Source organism: Rhinolophus sinicus, chromosome 1, assembly GCF_057876585.1.
Source record: "Rhinolophus sinicus isolate RSI-liver-muscle chromosome 1, RSI-T2T, whole genome shotgun sequence".
Classification (NCBI taxonomy): domain Eukaryota; kingdom Metazoa; phylum Chordata; class Mammalia; order Chiroptera; family Rhinolophidae; genus Rhinolophus; species Rhinolophus sinicus.
The window spans coordinates 108027405-108049127 of record NC_142501.1 but is presented as its reverse complement, the minus strand read 5'-3'; the positions used below and the strand labels follow the sequence as shown (position 1 = coordinate 108049127).

General features: G+C 39.3%; 1 protein-coding gene across 1 annotated transcript in view; it reads left to right on the top strand.

Moving 5' to 3' along the window:
• The window catches only part of ITIH5 (inter-alpha-trypsin inhibitor heavy chain 5), a 74735-nt gene that overhangs the window by 30870 nt on the left and 22142 nt on the right, over nt 1-21723 (top strand). Inside the window, exons 6-7 of the mRNA XM_019738263.3 lie at nt 8259-8428; nt 9158-9274. Of these exons, the coding sequence (XP_019593822.3) occupies nt 8259-8428; nt 9158-9274 (287 nt within the window). The remainder of the gene's footprint in view (nt 1-8258; nt 8429-9157; nt 9275-21723) is intronic.

Genomic DNA, 21723 nt, shown 5'->3' with positions numbered 1-21723 from the left:
TACTTCATATAAGCGGAATCATACAATATTTGTCTTTTAGCGACTGGCTTATTTCACTTAGTATGATGTCCTCAAAGTTCATCCATACTGTGGCATGTGTCAGGATTTCCTTCTTTTTTATGGCTGAGTAGTATTCTGTTGTATGGATAGACCACATTTTGTCTATCCATCATCTGTGGATGGACATTTGCGTTGCTTCCACCTCTTGGCTACTGTGAATATGCTGCTTTGAACATGGCATGTAGGGTCTTCAAGACCCTGCTTTCAGTTCTACTAGAACAAAAGTGGAATTGTTGCATCATAGGGTAGTTCTATTTTTAATTATTTGAGGAACCGCCATACTGTTTTTCATATCGCTATACCATTTTACATTTATAGCAGTGCACAAGAGTTCTAGTTTTTCCACTTTCTCGCCAACAACTTGTTATTTGCTTGTTTTTTTTTTTTTTTTCTGATAGTAGCCATACTATTGGGACTGTTGAGTAGGCAGTTTTGAACAATAAAAAGAGCAAACCCTCTGTAAGGTTGAATCTATAAAATGACACCCAGGTTTTCTGAAGGATTGGGCTGTGTTTTGCCTGCAGGCACAAGGACAATATAGAGGAATTTAACAGAAACCTCTCCCCTCCTACTCCCTTGTTGCTCTAATGCTACTTTTGGTTCAGTTTCAAGTGCTTAGGGCATCTAGTACTGAGGTCCTCAATGGACATGAAATGATATCGGGAAGGGATAATGCATGTTTTTAGGGGTGAACTGCTTTTAGAATGCGTGAGTTAGTTGCTCTTGTTTTCATGCACATTTTCTCTGGGGAAGTCAATCAAAGAGGGAAAACTGAGCGTCAGTAATGTATTCTTTTAGGAAGAAAGAACATTGAATAAGTGGTGAAGAAACTGCTTTACTAAGAAATCTAGGCAAACACCACTTAACTGTAAAGTGATAGAGTTGAATTTGAACTCCTTTCACTGTAAATTTAAGTTATTATTCTATACTATATGTAGCTGCCATATCTGTAGAATGCTATTTTCCCAGAGGATGTAAAATACCAAATATCAATATAGGGAAGAAAACCCTCTTCCAATAAGAAAACTATATATAATAGTGGACTTCTGAAGGTATTTAACCAAATTCTTTCTCATCTTCATTGTCTCACTTTACCCTGAGACCCAGCCAATATTTTTTTTCAATTGAAGTATAAAGGACATACAATATTATGTTAGTTTCAGGTGTACAACATAATGATGTAATAATATTTGTATGTATTGCAACTTGATCACCACAATAAGTCTAGTTAACACCCATCACAATGTAACAATACATCATACAGATTTTTTTTCTTGTTATGAGAACTTTTAAGATCTGCTCTCTTAGCAACTTTCAAATATGCAGCACAGTGTCATTAACTATAGTCACCGTGCTGTACATTACATCCCCGTCATCGTTTCTTTTAATACTCTGGTGATTTACTTGGATTCTGTCTGTATTGCTACCATCAGAGATAGTTGCCCAATTATTCTCAGTATTTTTGACTGCCCTGTATTTAAGAAATCTCCCCACTGAAGTCCAGGGGAGCAGGTCCATAAATAAACGTAGATAATTCAGCCACTTTTCCAAGGGGAAATGAGTGGACAGTGTTTGTGTGCAAATTCTTTTGTACAATCACCAGGTGTTGGCTGCTTTTCTCCAACAGTAGGGAACCCCAGGTCCACAGGAAACAGGGCAGGAAATCCCTCTGTCCATGGACTCAAAGGGGCGTGGCTTCCAGCTGATGTCCTTGGCTGTGGTTCTTTGCTCCTAAATCTTTTCACCTTTAGTTATGTTACATAGCAGTTGGCTTCCTTCCCCCTTCCGCCCCCCATGTGGTTGTCTAGGAGGAGAATGTTTATTTGTGAATAACATCCATGTTCCAGGACAAAACTAAAGACATATATATTGTTTTCTTCACCCTTCATACAAAATATATGAAGTGCCTGTCATTACAAAAGAGAACCAATGAGAGGAAAATTTAATCACACTGTATGCATGGTTCTTAACCTTATGTTAACTCCTTGGAGAATCTGGTGAAAGCTATGGACACTCTCTCCAGAAAGAAAATAAACACGTATGCTTTCATGCAAAATTATGTATGTAATTTCAGGGGATTCTTGGGAAGCTACTAACTGCATTGTACTTTATAGAGATTGTTCTGTATATAAACATTCTTGAATTTCTGTTATGAATGTTTATTGAAGTGTGCCTCTTATCCCCTTCAAATAATGATTTTTTGTTTTTACCAAGCCCTCAGTGATGTAGAGAAACCCATTATGGTAAAATGTGACGTGTATATTATCAAAGAGTATTTTAAACTCACGAGTAACCTTTCATTCTAGTTAGGGAGAAAAAGAAGCTACTTCTGAAAGGGAAGAGGCTGATGGCTAAGAAGTGGCGAACTGTGTCTTTATTGCTACCATCAGAGGTAGCTGTGTGCCACCTACTATGTGCCAGCCAGCAAGCTCAGTTCCTTGTATATGTGATCTTACTTAATTCTGACATTGATTCTAGGATGTGGATTTACTCCCGTTTAACAGATGTGGAACTGAGGCTCACAGATCTTAAGTCAGTCATTTTGAGTCCGTCGAACTCGAGAGCCCACTTTCTTCAGTGGTATGTGGCTTCTGCCATAACACATATTTTCTTGTTTGAAAATACTGGGCTTTCAACAGGAAGAGAGCATCATGGGGATGCTGGTGGCCTGAGAATGTACTGAGAATAATTGGGCAACTACCCTTTGATGGTAGCAACAAAGACACAATTCAAGCCAATCACCAGAGTATTAAAAGAAAGAGCCATTAGTGAATATCACTGAGGACACACTGGAGGCAGTTGTGTGCCCCTAAAGGTTAGCTTGTGTGAGACCACAGGTGCCCGGATTAGAACAGGAAGATGACGTTAGAAGACTCAGCTTCCTCCAATTCAGACCAATTGCCACAGTTCACTCCTACTCCAAACCAAGTGGGCATGAAGGAAAACACCAACAGGAGGGAAAGATATGTGGGTTCTCATTGGAAAAGTAGGTCAGATTCTCCCACTTGGTTTGCTCCCAACCTCTTCCCTTGCCCTGTTCATTATCTTTAGAACACAACCCGTGACTGCTGAGGGCCCTGCTAATAGAGCTCATCATGCCTGTGAACTATTTTGTGGTGGTCAACAGTAAAGAAAAGCTGAATGGTATTATTCTGTTTTGGGATTTTGGTCAGTGATTGTGGGACAGCCTATACTATACTTCATTGACTAATTTTTTTTCCTCCTCAAATAAGAGAATTTTATTTGCTAGAGATATTACTCTGGAATTTTTCCCAGCCAAATTAAGAGGGAGTGGAAAATTTACTGGGTTTCATTGACCATGTGGTTCTTAATGGGTGGAAGTCAGCCTCAGGAGCTAGGCCTCTTGGTGAGTGACCAAACTGAGAATCAACCCCCAATTTGGGCATATAAAATAGGCCCATTTAGAGGAAATGTCATGAATTTTCATCATGAACTAGTGAACATCAGAGGTCAGTAGGAAACTAAAATAATAATACACTACCCTTTCTCATGGCTTATATCAAAGAGCCTAGTCAAATGAATTATGAAGAGAAAAATTATACTTTTTAATCCCCAGTGCTTTCATTCAACCATGAATGGCGTTAATTCAGGGTAGTTGTAAAGAGCATTTTCATGAGAGATTGAAACAAGAAAAAGTAGGTACATGCTGACAGTATAAAGAGTCAGATCTAATTACAGTAATGTTCGAGGTGTGAAAATTAAGTTCACAAATTCATCCTAGAAAAAGTGTTACATACCTCACTGCTGAATATCACTAATGTCACCTTCAAAGTACTCCCCTTGGGAAGCTATGCACTGACGCCAGCACCTAGTCCACCCTTCAAAGCAATTTTGGAACTTTTTCTGGAATGGCCATCAGAGCTGTCGTTGTATTACCCTTGATGTCCTGAATGCCATCAAAATGTCTTCCTTTCAGTATTTCCTTTTTCTTCAGGTAAAGAAAGAAGTCACTGGGGCCAGATAAGGTGAGTAGGGAGGGTGTTCCAATACAGTTATTTGTTTACTGGCTAAAAACTCCCTCACAGACCGTGCCGTTTGAGCTGGTGCGTTGTCCTGATGCAAGAGCCACGAATTGTTGGCGAAAAGTTCGGGTCGTCTAACTTTTTAATGCAGGCTGTTCAGCACTTCCAAACAGTAAACTTGGTTAACTGTTTGTCCAGTTGGTACAAATTCATAATGAATAATCCCTCTGATATCAAACAAGGTTAGCAGCATCATTGCAACAAGTTCACGAACTTAATTGTCAGACATCGTAGAATGTTAAACTTAGAGGCCACTGAGTGCCACCCAATCACATACATCAAAGGCACGTGACCATTGTCTCTGTGTAGGAACCAGAATCACCTGAAAGTCTTGCTAAAAATAGGACTTCGGAATCCTACCTCCAGAGTTTCTGATTCACGGTTTCTGGGTGGGCCCGAGAGTTTATTTCTAGCAAGTCCCCCGGTACTGCTGAGGCTGCTGGTCCAGGACCACACCGTGAGAACTGCTCTACACCATCCCGGTGGGTGACTGAGTCCCCCAGGGTTGGCTCCAACACTTCTAATGAGCTGAGCTGTGAAAGCGGCCTCTGCCAACAAGACACGTGTCTTAGAGCTACTGATGCTGCACGAAAAGTGCTTCCTGGGAACTCTCTCCCTAGTCTGAGTTCTGCCAGCTGGAATTACTCTGAATGCACCTAGTGTATTCTGCTATCCAACCCCCAATGACTTTAATTTTTTTAAAAATTGGCGTATTCATGTAGAATAAAGTATATGCATAGTCTGACAATTAAGTTCATGAACTTGTTGCAAGGATGTTGCTAACCTTTTTTAATATCAGAGGAATTATTCATTATGAATTTGTACCAACTGGACAAACAGTTAACCAAGTTTACTATTTGGAAGTGCTGAAAAGGCTGCATTAAAAAGTTAGACGACCCGAACTTTTCGCCAACAATTCGTGGCTCTTGCATCAGGACAATGCACCAGCTCAAACGGCACTGTCTGTGAGGGAGTTTTTAGCCAGTAAACAAATAACTGTATTGGAACACCCTCCCTACTCACCTGATCTGGCCCCCAATGACTTCTTCCTTTACTGGAAGATAAAGGAAATATTGAAAGGAAGACATTTTGATGACATTCAGGACATCAAGGGTAATACGACGACAGCTCTGATGGCCATTCCAGAAAAAGAGTTCCAAAATTGCTTTGAAGGGTGGACTAGGTGCTGACGCCAGTGCATAGCTTCCCAAGGGGAGTACTTTGAAAGTGACCATAGTGATATTCAGCAGTGAGGTATGTAGCACTTTTTCTAGGATGAGTTTGCGAACTTAATTGTCAGACTGCATATTATGTGTACAGCTTGATGGATTTCTATATATGTACACACACAGTCAGCTACTTCCAGGTCAAGAATATTTCCACCACTCCAAAAGGTGGACTTATACTCTTTCCCAGTCATTCCTCACCCCCAAAGGTAACCACCATTCTACTCCAATTGCCGTGGACAAGTTGTGCAGCTCTTGAATTTTATATAAATAGAGGCATAGAAAATATTCTTTTGTATCTCATGCTTTACTCAAAATGACTATGAGATTCAACTGTGTTGTAAATAGCAGTTCTTTCCTTTTCGTAGTATCCCAAGTTTGACATATTGTCATACATTTAATTCCCTGACCTTTCTTCTATTTTGTATATATTTAAGTTTCCTAATAATGTTAGCTAGCACGACTGCTTCCCATGAATCAGAATGGCACTAAGTACATTACATCACTTAATCTTTCCAACAGTGTGAGTTTGGTAGACCATTAATCCATTTAACAGATGAGATGACCAAGGCTCTGTAACTTGCCCAAAGTCCCATAGACAATGAGAGGTAGAGCCAGTATTGAATGCAGGGCCTCCTCAGTTGTTCATGATCCTGAGTGCTTAGCTAGTGTGTTATGCTTCTCATTCTTGGCGATTTGACAATAATCTGTGAGAGGTTGACTCCAGAGAACATGCAAGTTTCCTTCTAGTTCAAGGACTTTTCCATTTTTCAGCCTGTTTTCCTTCCCCTCCATCCCCCCATCTACCAGGCTGGTGAACAGGGGGCTGGCACTTGTCAATGTGTCATCGAGATTTTCCCAGTCCTGTCTTCAGATGAGCACCTCTGTTGGAAGCATAAGACCCTCCATACAGCTGTCGTTCTACAGGAATGAATGCTCCTATTTGCTGGCTCTCTGGTACCGCCCCCATTTCCTGCCCTTGCTAAGTACAAATAATAGAAGACTCAGGTCTGCTCTGTGGTTCCTGTTAAGGTTACACCTAAATTTTTCTGAAAAAGAATTGTCTGTTCTGTTGAAGAAAATGTTTAAAATTCCTTTGTCTTTAATGACTAATAAACCCTCAGCAGAAGGAAAGTTATTCTTAAATACAAATTACCACAGGCACATTATGCTTTGTTTCCTTTTTCATTTTGCTACTTAGGGATGGAACTTTGCTGGTCAGTTTACTCCATGGTATCAACTTGAATAGATTTAAAAAATAATTAAGATGCTTTGCAGCAGTTTTAAGTCTGGCTTTGGGTCAGTATCTGGGTTAAAAAGTCTCCTCATACACTGTTGTTTATGAATTCTCCGTTTTATTTGCCTATTTTTTATGGTGTATGCAGACCTAAAAGTTTGGGTTTCTGTTTCTAAGTATATAGACATGGTGGTGTTTGGATTTGTAAAGGTGGGTAGTCCATGAAATAATTCTGTGTATTCTAACAAGAGATGAAGTTTAGGCGTTAGAAACAGGATGCTCTTTGCTTTAATCAGTCATCTCACTGTTTTTTCTTAAATCACATGAAATCCATTTATCTGTTTATCTTTGTGGGATTCTAATTTATATCTTAAGATCTGTGCTGGAGAAAGCTTTGGGGAAAGGTGTTTTTTTTGTTTTTGTTTGTTTGTTTGTTTTTAAAGAGCCATAAACTGTCTGGGCAACCAGTATGGTAGGACCACCAAATGATTGTTTGAGGAAAGGTGTTCTTTATGGAAGTATTCCATATGGAAGAAATGACAGAATCACAACACCCCTTTTGCAACTCTAATGAAGTAGTGGACCTAAGCAAACATCATCAGCAATTGGTAAAACTATTAAGTGAAAAATCAGCGAGGAACCAAACCGGAACTCACCATCAATCTTACCAGCACTAAAAGGGAATGACTTGATATTATGTACCTTCTGATGTGATGAAGTAGTCAGTACTCAGCATCGCTTCTAACCAACCCTCCAGCTCTACCTATCAGAACACGAGGAAAGACAGGGGATTGAGCTGTGGTTCTCAGCCTCGACTGCACATTAGACTCACATGGGGAATTTAAAAGTCCTGAGGCGCAGGCTGTGTCCTAGACCCGTTAAATGAGCTCTTGGCCTGGGCATCAGTATTTTTTCTAGCTCCCCCAGATGTTACAGTACAAGGGAGTAGAGGAGCAAGTTAAAAGACAAGACAAGAAAACAATCACGAAATACAGAATGCGAGAAAGTCCATAGGACAAATGACCAGTGTTTTGTAACACATATATGTAGCAGTAGAAAAAAGCCTGGGGAGAAGGGTGGACACACTTGTAGATTAAAGGGGACTTAAGAAACAGAAATCAAATGTGATGTGGGGACTTGGTTTGATCCTAATTCCAACAAACCAACCATTCCAAGACATTTTCTGAAGAATCAGGAAAATCTAAATACAGACTGAGTATTCGACTATAATAAGGCATCAAGCATTAATTTTGTTACTTGTGATAATGGTTTTGCTAAAAAAAAAAAAAATGTTCTTATAGTTAGTCATACTGAAGTATTTATGGATGAAATACAATGTCTGGGATTTGTTTTAAAATACTCTAGCAAAAATGGTGAGGCCTGGGCGTCAGTATTTTTTCAGTAAAAACAGATACAAAAGATTGATAAAAAGTTGATGATTATTAAAGTGGGGTGATGGGTACATGAGGATTCATTGTACCATTCTCTCTACTTTTGTGTGTTTAAAAATTCTCATAAGAAAAGATTTAACAGGAAGTATAAAGGTGAAATATATGATAACACATCTCTTGTATTGTGATGTTTTACAAGTACAAAAGTCTAGGAAGTTCATATGGAATACAAACCTTTATATATACAAACATACAAAATGTATCTGTTCAGTTATTAATCATGTTTATATCTTGTTTGCAGGTGGTGCTAGGCCGCCTCCTTCTACTGTTGTCAACCAAAATGAAACTTTCGCCAAAGTCTTTTTTAAGCCTTCTGTGATACAACAAGCCAGGATCGCCCAGAATGGCATTCTGGGAGATTTCGTCATTCAATATGATGTCAATAGGGAACAGAGCATTGGGGACATCCAGGTAAGGGGTTCGTTGTTGATATTTCATGTTCATTGCCTGATTCCTCTAGTTAGACTCAGAACTGGGGTTTCCAGTAGTTACCTAAGGGTGACAGAACTTTGTGAGTCTTAGGAAATCTGTTTTAATTCCAAACATGTCTCCAAGGAGACTACTGGTGTTCCCTGGCTGGAGGCTGAGGGTATCTATTTACTGCTTCAGTAATCTGGAGAGCAAATGAAATCTACAGTTTTCTCTGTGATGTTTTAGATGAAGTTAGAATTTTAGCTCTTCTTCATTTTTAATTAAGAGAGACTGGTCCCTGGCTCATTTCCCTTTAGCTTTTATTGCTCCAGATACAGGGTCAGAATAGTAAAATGTATTTTTGTGCATCCAGTATGTAGATAACCTTGACGTCTCAACTTGTAAGATGCTTGGTAAAAACCAGACAATGAAGGAAGCAGGATTCCCAAGTGACAAGGGGGCAGAAAGGGATGGATAATTTAAACTGAATTAGTCAACATAGTCAATAAATTTTTAAGGGATGATTTTATCCTTATACAGATTAAATTAGCAATTCGTTCTCCTGGAAGGAGCGGGACCATGGATGCTTTTGCCCTGGGTGTGGAATCAGCCCCTAGACCCCATTTCATGCTGTCTTTGACTTTTAGAAGTTCCATAGGCTGTCCATTCTACTTAGTTTTTCTACCTATTCTGGGTGCTACCATTTTTCCTTTCTCTCCCCCCTCCCAGGTTCTAAATGACTATTTTGTGCACTACTTTGCCCCCAAAGACCTTCCTCCCTTACCTAAGAACGTGGTATTTGTGCTGGACAGCAGTGCCTCCATGGTGGGAACCAAACTCCGGCAGGTGAGTGAGTGCCACGTGGCCAGTTTTCCCTCTCACCTTTGCCGGCACAATGATGTTCTCTGTGGGTAAAATTCAATTGATGCCAAATGTCTGCGTTACCCTTCAGCTATTCTGCCTACAGAGGACATTCCTGAACTGATTCAGGTAAGCCATTGACGTTAACTCTCATTTCAGCAGAGTGGTGTTAAGGGAGCAGAGGGACATGTTATAGAAACACCTTGAAGTAAAGGGGGCTGAGAGAGTGGATAATGTGAGACAGGACGGCACTGAGGGTCACTCAGCAGCACCATTGTGGATGGAATAATTCTGTTCAGTAATGAGGTCCTTTGAGAACAATGGCAGGCACTCATTGGTCCCGCCCCCCCCAGCTTATCCTTAGAGCAAAGGATTTGTATCTCAGTAATTCAGGCCTGATGTTCTCACAGTACGTAGTATGAATCCTAAAATTCTAGGGATGGGAGGGACATTAAGGGGCTATGTAGTGTATACTGAAAATTAAGTTATCCCCAAAACATTACTATTTACACTTTTTTTTTTTTTTTTTTTTTTTTTTTAAACAAACCACTGGAAAAAGCTAGTCTTATCTTACTCTGATATCCTGGCTATCAGAAAGTTGTATTTATAATATATTTCCAACTCACGTAACAGAAAACAGCTACTGGCTGCCAGACTAACTAATATCTCTACATCCATTAAAAACTTAGCTCTCTTAGCTTTCCTTTCTTAACTCATTATCTATTTTTATCAATTAATAATAAATATGTGGTTTAATGAGGAACAGGTATCTCAAACCTTGTAAGGACCCTCTGTTTCACCTGTTTCCACCCCTAAGTCCCATTCCACAGACACTTGAACCTGATCTTAGCTAATAAACTATTGGACATATTTTCTCTGTTATTACTTGTGAATGGTCTCTTTGGCCATTTAGATTTAAAAATCATGTAGTATAGTATATTGGTCTTTTCTTCATGGCATTTAATTTTTCTTCTCTCCAAAACAGTAAAATAAAAAATCCAAAATGTGATATAAAGATTAGGTTTAGCTATTTTGTTTCAGAGGATAGCCAAATATAATTTCTCATTAATACAGGGGGACGATAACCTCACCCAGTAAGTCAGCTTCCTTTAGGTCTTCAACATCACTTTCTTGTACGGAAGTCAGCCTGCTGACTCCTCCATTTTTACTGCTTTTCTTTCCTTTGACATCTCTGATCTTCCATCTGAGGTTACTTTTTCTTTTGCCTAAGGAACAGTCATTAGTATCTTTTTCAATGTGGTCTGCTGGTAAAGAATTTCTGAGTGTTTATCTCTCTGAAAATGATTGATTTCATTCTTTAAGGATACTTTTACTGGTATGGAATTCTAGGTTGGCAGTATTTTCTTTCAGTCCGTTGATGATGGATTCCATTGTCTCCTCACTTCCATTGTTGCTGGTGAAAAGTCAGTTATATGTTTAATTTGTTCCTCTAATGGCAACTTTTATTGTGAACTGATTTTAAGATTTTCCTTTGTCTTTAGTTTTCTGTAGTTTTAATACAATGGTTCTAGGTATGAATTTCTTCTTATTTTTTCTGCCTGAAGTTCCTGGGACTTCATGAATTTTTGGACTCAGGAGAAAATCCTCAACCATTATTTCCGATATTGCTTTGGCTAACTTTTCCTTCTGGGATTCCAATTCATTGGTAACCCCCCCCCCCCGCTCCCCCCCAGCTTATCCTTAGAGCAAAGGATTTGTATCTCAATAATTCAGGCCTGATGTTCTCACAGTATGTAGGATGAATCCTAAAATTCTAGGGATGGGAGGGACATTAAGGGGCTATGTAACTGTTCCTTCTGGGATTCCAATGTTAGATTTTTCTCTCCATGTTCTCTATGTTTCCAATGTGCTCTTCTATTTATTCCAACTTTTGCCTTTCCTTAGTTCACACCAAAACTATCTTCCAGTTCACAAATTCCCTTTTCAGGTATGTCTGATATGCTGTTAAACTCATCCATCAGGTTATTTCAGTTGTTACATTGTTTTAGTCTTAGAATTTCCATTCGGTTCTTTTGCAAATCGGCTCTGTTACTTTTTAGAATGTTCGGTTATTTTACAAAGTTTTTAATGATTTTTTTTTTCCTCAAGCACAGTAAACATAGGTATTTTAAAGTCTGTATGCCGTCATTCCAAATTCTGGAGATGCTTAGGAACTGTTTTTATTGTTTCTCATCTTCTCTCCTTGTGTGACTTGTTGTATCTTTGATTGCATGATGGACATTATATTAAAAACTGTGTTTGTAGAAATAATTTGAGGCCTAAGATGATGAATTATGCCTGTTGAGAAAGTTTTGATTTATTTCTGTTAGGTAGGTGCCTAGGGACATTACAGTCTAGGATTACTTTAGTCCATTTTCAGGGCTTGAGATTTTTCTAGGCAGCCAAAATGGCTCATAGCTGGATAACACAGTTCTTTCAAAAATGGGTTTATTTTTATTTTTCATAAAATGTAGTGGGTTTACCAGAGCACCTATCCTTGATGGGCTGTGGACTTCAACTTTTGGCCTCAAGACTACTAAATGCTCAGTCTCTCAACACCTCTTTCACCTTGACAAACATCCCTTAGACAAAAGTGATCCCCAATACTGAGCCCACCTCTTTACATTTTCATCTTCTCCCAGATGTTTTTTCTCACTATTTTGTTAACTCTCTGATACTCTCAAGATTATTTAAAAGTAGACATTTTGTTTAGCTTTTAAAATTGTTCTCATTGGGAAAGTTGGATACAGATTACCTGTAGGTTTTCTTTATGGGCACCATTTCCCAAAGTTTTATTCACACATAGTGAAGCATTATTTTTGTTATTGATGTTTGAGCGATCACACAGCCTTTCTATATTTATGAAGTACCCTGTAAAGTTCTTTGTTCTATGTACTCCAAGTTTTTAAGTGCCATCATTGGCCAAGTTGATTTTGTGACTTTCTTGGCTGGATAATAGGATATTGACAGAAGGATAATCATGACTTCTTTTGAGACCACTGCTGAACACAGAATACAGCGCTAATTAGGTCTTGCATCTGACTTAATATGATAATTCCCATTTGGATTTTGAATCAATTAACAGCTACTGAGTGGGTGCCATACGAGTATACTAGTTTTCTTCATGTGTCTTGTTAAATTCCTATATACCTATAAAGCTTCAGCATTTTTTTTTGTCTTTAAGACAATGAGCTTCCTGAGGGCAGGGTTTGGGTTTCCCCTGGCAAAACCTAACTTGATGAAGATATTGATGATTAAAGTTACTGCAACCAATCTGAATTTGTGTTACCACCGAATATTTTGTAGTTTGATATTTTTACTTACCATAAAAAAACTATATATATTAGGTATTCTTTAAAGATCTGTTTTTAATGGCCACATGGAAGCACTATTCTATAGGTACTTCTTTAACAATGGGAATGGTCTATATCTGTGCTATCCAATATGGCAACTACTAGTCACATGTGGCTGTCAGCACTTGAAAGGTGATTAGCAACTGAGAAACTCAATTTTTAATTTAATTTTAATACATTTAACTTTAAAAAGCCACATGTAGCTAGTGGTTACCACAGTAGACAGTTGAAGAAAATTTACTCACTCTACCACCCATGAGAGACTTTTAAGTTCTTTTCTTCTCTTCTTCTTCTTCTTCTTTTTTTTTTTTTTTTTTTTGCTATTCTTGACAACATTTGGATGGTTATATTCATGTAAAAGTCCTTGACCACATGCCCAATCATTTTCTTAAGTTAGATTCTTAGAAGTGGAATTACGGGGGCAAAGAATACCAACTCATTTGTGGTTTTTACAGATATTTCAGAAACATTTTCTAGAAAGGCCATACCAATTTATAATATAGATAACTGTTACCAGAGTAGGAATTCCAAATGGATTAAGCAGTTAAAAGTAATCAATGAACCACACTCCAAAATATGTAAGAAAATAATGTGTGTATTTAACTGGTTTTGAAGTAGGGAAGGACTTTGTAAGCCTAAAAGCAATGAAAGTAATTACAAAGGAAAAAAATAAGTAAACCTTAGCTATATAAACATTCTCGACTTTTGTTTTAAGTAAAAACAGAATAAAAGTGAACAAAAGATGGAAAAAATATGCAGCAAAACATTTCTTTAACAGGTAAAGAGCAACAGGAGTTTATTTTTAATATATAAAGAGCAATTCCAGATCAATAAAAATGAATCCTGTATAAGAAAATGGGCAAAGAATATGAAACAATTTAGAAGAAAGAAGTAAGAAGATTTAATTTTAAGATTATGAAAAAGTGTCAAATGTATGAGTAACTAAAGAAATGCAAATTTTAAAAATACTATTTTTATCATCATATTGTCAAACTTAAATAATGTGAATTACTTATAATGACAATTTCTATAGTATGCATTTGCAGAACTCAACAAAATTATAATATTTCAATTATTTCCCAATAAACACTAAGAAACACCAAAACAGTAAAAGGCATGGTCAGTTCTACTGCATCTTCACACAAAGGCCGTCAGTCACCCTAAGGCCACAGCAGCTTGCAGCGCTCACGTCTTCAGATGCCTGAGTCACTTCAGAGTTTAACCTCAAACCCGGTCCATTCCAATGCACAGGGTCTCCTTCCGCTTTTGATGGGAGAGCTATCAAGAATATTCTTACTAAATAACCCCCAGAAAGGTAATTCCTTCCCCAAAATGTGTAGAGAAAACCAGTTAACCAAATCAGGGCTCCTAGACTTACCTTCATAATAATTTGGGCACGTCTTCAAAATGCGGCTTGGAACACTTTCAGCATGCCAGACATTATGCTAAGGGTATCACACGTACTATTGAATAAAAGAATATGTAATCTTTACAACAATTTGGTTGTCATTCCCATTTTACTGATGAAAAAACTGAGGCTTTGCAAAGATAGATAAACTCAGCTAGTAAATGGCAAGGCCAAGCTTCAAAGCCTGGTATGACTGTGAGACCCATGAATCAAACCATAATGCTATGCGTATGGTGTCTCAGTGCAAGTAGCAGTGTGATGAGGCAGCACTCTGCAATGACAGACGTACAAATGGGTCAGGGTCAGTGCAGTCTGACATTTCAAGGCTGCATTTTAGAAGGAAGGATTCCCTTGCATTGTGCAAGGGCAATGTAATGATAGATGTCACTCCATTTGTAATTCTCCCTTCTTCCTTCATTCCTGGATATGAAAATTCCATTCCTGACCAAGCACTGAAAATCTGGCATGCACTCTGCTGGCTTCTAAGATACAGCATGGCCTCTTTCCAGGAGAACCACCCAAGAACAGACAAACACATGTCAGAAGCCTCTAGGTAATTTCTACTGCCCATTGCTGCTGCCTCCAGTGGTTTTGAAAACCACTGACTATCGTAGAAGCTCTAAGCTTCTCTAAGGACACAGCTCTGAGTGAAAAACTTAGTTGGCTCTTTGCAGCATCTCATACACAATATCATGTCCACGGGTGAGGAGGCAAATTACCCAGAAGCACAGGGCTTTCATGATGTGTCAGCGGGTTTGGCAACAGCAGATGTTTGTCACAAGTCCCCTCAAATTCTATGAAGGCTCATTCACTCTTATACTGGATATTCTCGGCTCCTCTCATCTCTGATGGGCCTGAAATACTCCACTGTCCTCATCACTAGGTAGACCACATGTAATAATTCCTTGAGCAATTTATTTGGTGTGTAATAATTCCTTGAGCAATTTATTTATAAAGAATGGTAAAGATTATTGAACCTTAAAACATATACACGTTGAAGGGTATATCAGTACCTTCTGGTGCCTGAAGCTGTGTGCCTCTAGTATTTTCTAGTTCTGGTTTTAATCCCAGTGGAAATGTGAGCCCGGAAGTCAGGACTTAACCAGCCTGGAGACAGATACAGACCCCTCTCCTTCAGCCCCCAGGTGGCTGGCACATGGCTCAGCTGTTTTCTCTCCCACGTGCTTTTGCTGACCAATGTGTTGAGCGATAGTTCTGGTGCTAGGTCAGGCAAGATTTCTGCCTCCCAATTGGAGTTTGTAAAACTTCTCAGTGAGAAGGGGAACTGAGAAGAGCAACAAAAAATTGTGATCAGGGCAGACCTTTTTCTTGTTCGTTGCATGCTTAAAGCATTGGCACCAGCAAAAACACAAGCCCTCGGGAACATTAAGGAAAATGTATGTCTAGTATTTAATAGATATTTTTCCTCAATCAAGGTCTGCATGTTTTTCTCTGTCTTTTCCCTAATCTATATAATTAGATTTTCTACTTTCACCTTCATATTAGGGAGCTTGGCTAAGGGACCCTCTTTGGCAATCAAGCAGTGACTAACGAATGTATCATTTACCAGATGTCTTTCATGCTATAAGTTTCACAATTCATTTTCATAATCGGTGCCATTCTCTGCCAATCCTAGACTTCCATTAGCTTTTGGAAGGTTGTCTTCCTTTCTTCATTTAATTTAATGCATAGGTTTAGAGGGTAAAGAACAAGCATAATGTTTCTTATCTGTAGCTGCCAAATTTAAATGAGGGGAACTGTGAACTGATAGCCTGGAGAACTGACATCTGAATGCTGCTTGTGTTTCCTTCACTGGCTTATTTCATGCTTCAGCACACCAGCTGCTTCTTCACTGTCCAAAATTGGACTTCCAAGAGCAATTTGGATGTTTTATGTGTCACCTTATAGGCAAATAGTCTGTAAGCTCCACAGATTTGGGGACCATTTTGTTTTTGATGGTACATGTTCCCAGCTCTTAGCACTATACAGGACAGATAGTAGATTACAACTTTCGCTGCAAAACATACCAGCACATATACATTCAGTGTAGTGTGCATTTTTAAGACACAGTAGCTACCGTTGAACAACTAGTACATATAAAACACTCTAAGAATTTGACATACATTTTTCATTTCTTTTAGCAATCCTGTGAAGTTATTATCCCCATTTTATAAATGACAAGGTGAGGGGCAGGAAGGTGATGTAACAACGCTGAAATACATGGACTTGTAAGTAGAAAAATTCAGAGTCCAGCCCAGCCTACCCCACTCTAAAGCTCTTCAGTGTAACGTTCTTCACTGCTAGACGTAAGATAACTTGAGACCACCTCTCAAGCTTTCAAGCTCTGCGTGTTCTTATCACCAGGTCATGTGATGTGACATGCTGCCCGTCTTGGGTGCCTGATGTCCCCTGCCCCAAGAGGCCTCAGCCAGCAGCATGGTGTTGTGAAAAACCAATGGGGCTGTTCTGCTCTGATGCATAGAATTAACTATTGGTGTTTTGTTATTGAACTTGAAGCACATCTTGGGCACATACGGGGATGCAGACTTCTTTCCCCTTTACCATTCGGATTGGTTAGGCTGAATGCAATCATGGCGCAGGTGTAGAGTGATGGCAGGTGGGTGGGTGACTGTGCAGCCCAGTGATGTCTAGTGGCACATTCGTTCTAGCTGTCCTCTTTCAGAAGATGTGATCTGTCATGGCTCGGTGACCTAGAGTGATGACTATTTGGTGTGTGGCAGAGACCATTTCAGTTGATAGTGTTTATTTGCATCTACTTAGCTGCCCTTAGCCAAACACTAGCAGATGTATTTTAGAAATGCATTGCAAAACAGACATCTGGGACCTGGGGTGGTGAACAGAAGGCAGTAGGGAAAACTGCTGTTTTTTGACTCTGACTCAGAATATGAGGAAATAAATGATGGACAGAGGACACATTTTTCCCCCTAGGCCACCAGTGAACATTTGGACATTTTCTTTTTAAGAAGTGCTGTTAAATGATTGCAATATAGATAATTTAAAATAAATTAGAGGTATCCACTAAAATTTTTTGTTGTTGAGTCAGTTAAGATTCACCCAAATGAGGTCATGCTTAACATTTTTTGAGAATCTCTGAATGAAGGCATTATATGGCTCTCGCAGAGAAAAAATGAACAATATAGAGCTTTGAGTGCTCCTGCACTATCTGTTCGGTCTGCAGGCCTTGTTCCCAGCTTCTGAAAACATCAAAAAGCCTAGCTTCCTCTTTCAAATCACTTCCTAATTTTGCACTCAAGGGTGGAATGGAGATTGGCAGACTTTCTCTGTAAAGGGCCAGATAGGGCCCAAAAGGAAACTTTGGCTACAAGTAACAGCACGATAAACACTGTAAATGAAAGAGGATTAAGTAAGATAACAAATATGGAAGTGCTTATCGGAGTGTCAGAAAGCTGTGTCATTCCTGGGTTGGCATCTCCTTGGCTGGCAGATCGAAACTGCAGGCACCCCCTTCTCTGGTTCAGGACACCCGACTCTCCCTCAGGATCCCATCTTGGCTTTGGCCCCAGACTTTAGATTCTCAAAGAATGCAATAACTATTGATTATATGCTCTGGGAGAGCTACTAGACATAGGGATGCAAAGATAAGTGAGGCAGAGCCTTTTCTCTCGAGAGGTCCAGAGGAGAAGGAAACCCATGTGGAAATCGTATGCGAAGTGCTACTATAATAGAGATACAGGTAAGCTACAATCAGGGAGCTGATCACTTGTTTTCAGGGATGCAATAGGAGGTGTTGAATGCTTCTCAGAGGAGGGGATAGTTGAGTCAGTCCTAAAGGTCTTTTAGGAGTTAGTCAAGTGGGTGGGATAAGAAAGGGGGAGAGAGATGGATAGCATGTGCAAAAATGTGGAGGTGGGAAAAAAGCATGTACAAGAAAAGCATCATGCTTTAGTTAAGGACCTTAGAATTTTGCTGGGGAAAGAAACATGCAACAATCCCATGTTAACCAAATCCATCATGTCATGTAGATAGTGGAAAGGATTTTAGGGACGGGAAACAGCTCGAGGTAGTCAACAAATGGTTAATGGTGGAGGTGACAGAGGAACTAGACCTTGAAGATGGGATACAATTTTCTTGGCAGGAAAGGAGGGAGTGAATTCTTGGTTGGGGGAAAACATGAAGAAAGGCATGAAATAAGAGTGAATATGTCATAGCTGGAAGGTTCTAGTAATATTTTGGGTTACATAACTTGAAAACCATCCTGATATGAACATTTAGAGGCAGGTAAATTGTAGCGAGTCTTTTAAGTGCATCGCTGAGCTGGTAGGAAAACAAAAAGCCACAGATTCTAAGACTGAGAAGGGAACAGAGAAGTTAAGTGGTGGGCACCCGAGTTACGTGACAGTTTCCCCAGGAGAGGTGCCAGTCTCCACGCCCTGGGGCCTGAGGTTTTGATGCCCATGTGTACTGGCGATGAGAGCTTGGGCTCCCAGCGTGGGGAGTTGAGTCTGAGATCCTTGCATGAAGCTCGTTCTTCAGTTTTCTTAGTGGGCAGAAGAAAACTCCTGCTCGTATGGACCCTCGAGCTCTCCAGAATCAATCTCCTACCGCAAATAAGGATAAGTACAACCAAAACTCAAAAGAAAAAGTAACCACAGATTCTTCCTAACCTCCAACAATTAAGTTGATCTGTGTTTTGAATCTCTTCCCTCCTGCCAACAAAAAGCCCACTTTCTAGTCTCCCGGTGTCTTGAAAAGTGTGGAAAGAGGGAAGGAGACGCAGGGGTATCACCTTCTCCCTGCCTGGTGGAGGGTGACTTCACTTCCTTTAAATATTTTCTTACACCTACAGTCTATGTGTACTGATATGCTGCTTACTTTTTTCGTAATTGTCCACTGTTTCCTATTTAGCATGGTGTTTTCACAGTCTCTCCATATCTTTCTGTTATGTTCTTGATGTTTGTCAAGGCACATCCCTGGGGGTGTACAGTGAGTGGCATCCGGTACACTTACACCAGGGGGACAAGAATCATGAGAACTCACGCGTAAGGGAAAGTTGAATGGGTGAAAGGACAATCAGAGAGTCAAACACCAAAAAAAAAAAAAAAAAAAAGAAAGAAAGAAAAAGAAAAAGAAAAAAAATCTGTAGAATCCAAATATGCAGTTGGGTAATATAAACTTCAGAATTCAGACCAGGCACTGGGGACCAACAATGCAATCATGTTGGTCAGTAGATGTGACAGAACGTGGCTGAAGGACACCAAAGGAGATCTGTAAAGTTAGGTGAACTTCTCTCGGTCAGCATCCTTTTCTTTACTTCCTGTGAGAGCAGGAAACCATCCCTGCAGATGACCACTGGGAGCCTGCAGACAGAAGTGGTAAGGCTAGATTCTTGGCCAGACTGAGAAGTATGGGACAGACAGTGAGGGCAAATCCTAAGGACTAACCTTCCACATGAAGACAAGTGAAAAAGGACTCTGTTTTGAATCTTGAGTTATTTACACATCAAACATGAAAAATGGATGTGCTTAGTACGTCCTAGAGAATCAAAGAAATGTTACTGGCTAAGAGCTATTTAGAAAGCTGTATAGTGACATTATTAGGTAAATGTTTGATACGTTTGTCAAAGCGAAGTCAAAACATTAGGTAACGAATCTTAACATTAGCCAGAACGATAACACAAGAGAGCGTTTGCTTCTCAAGTTAGAATGATGTTATCCAAACACAGAGACTAATGATATTTAGTTATGTTTACATTGCAAAAAATGTTCTAATATCTAAACTGATTCAGACATTTTTTAAGTTAAGGCTGAATTTAGCCAGAATTTAGTCTTTAATAAGCATTCTCTTTTAAAACCAGTCCTGAAGCAATATTGGTAGTTAGACCCAAACCTTTACTCAAAGGTGCTTTTCTCTTGCTTTGAAGAAACAAGCATTTTATATTTTTAAACAGATTGGGTAAGCAGATGTAAATAGGTAATCAGAACCAGAGTTGTAATATAATCTAACACAGTATTGCATTGACAGAGCATTTGAAATTAGAATTCAAACAGTAAGTGAAACTATAATAGCTTTAAAATAATATGTTTTAAAATACAGGAGGCCTATGATTTTGCTTAATTTAGGAAATACACTGTTCATAATAGTGTGAACATTAAAATGCAGAGACCAAAGAAAGAGCATTTTCTATATTTAAGTTCTAGGTGAAATTTCAAGTTAATATTTAGCTGTTGACTCAACTGTTTGAAAATATTGGGAGATATGATGTCTTCTATCCTAAATTTTCCGTTTATATAAATAAAGCTCATTCGTTTCTGCTCTTCTTCGAAAAGAACATTTTGACTAATAGAAAGAGTTTGTTTCTTGAAACCAGATTCCTAAAATGTGACTGAGACACCACACCTTTTTTGGATACCTTATGTTTCTTATAGTTTAAATTTTTTATTGTTAACATAAATTCTGTAATGTGGTTCAGTTCAGGAGATATTTATGGCAGAGTGAAAACGAGGGAACCAGGCATCGTGTTGTCATTAATTCTACTTATGAGTTTACACAACACCCCTTGTAGTGTACTTATTCTGTAGTCAGTGAAATAGCATTATATTTTAATATTTTGGTTTTTTCTCTGAAGCTAATCTGTTGCTAAATTTTTAAAAAAGGTGTAACAGTGATTTAGACACAGATATAGAGAAATGGTCTTTCTCACTCGTTTCATCACCTTGTTTCTAAGGTTGGGATTTTTAACAAATCTGGTTAATCGATGGGTCTGTCATGATAAGATTTCCAAACACTTCTCTTCAAATCACTGAGAGACTTGTCACGTATAAATATAAGGTTCTACTACTTTTTACAGAGTAACTTTCTGTGATCTTGAAATGCTCCTTCTGAAACATAATTGACACCCATGGACTGGCAGCATGTGCTGGCGAGTCACCGCCACTCTGGTCTTAGCCATACCCGGTGACTTGGGGCAGTGCCATGTCTGGATGCCTGTGGAGTGTGCCGAGAGGTGCTGCGATGGCGGTCGTTCCATTCTCCTCATTGTGGGTTTAGACAGGTAGTGAAGGTTGCAGTGAAGATGTGATGTTTAAACTTTGATGGAATCACAGGCTGTGATTTGTTTTTGTCTAGCCCTTCAAGTATAATAGAACGACTACAGTCCATACCGCCACCCAGGAACAGGACATCTTGGGCACTGAGGGCGCCCCCTGCTGGCACCAGGAAGGACTACAGGCTAACAGGAGGATTGTATAGAGAGGTCTCCCTCTTCTCCCCACCAGTGTCTGTTATCTCCACCCATCTCGGAAAGGGAGAAAGCTGACCCGTAGCCAAAGTTTGTACTGGATGTATTCCTTTTCCTAGTATCATCTCTCAGAAGCTTAGGGCTGTTTTCATGGTATGTATCTATGATCACGATTTTCCTTCATGGCTCAAATCAGACTTTTAGAAGGTCTTAGCGTTCATTGTTGGATTCTTTTAAGCTGTTCATCATAGACGATTTTTCTCTTGGGTTCATTTAAAAGGACTGTGTAGACCGATGAGACAGAAAATGTCAACTCTGTGCTAACCATTTTAGAATGAGGCAAACGGCAGGACTGCTTAGGGGAACAGCACCACCATTCTGCTGAAAACACGGGATGGTTAATATCGAATACTCGTGAACTTGGGTTTCTTCTGTGATGTCATGGGCCTCCCTT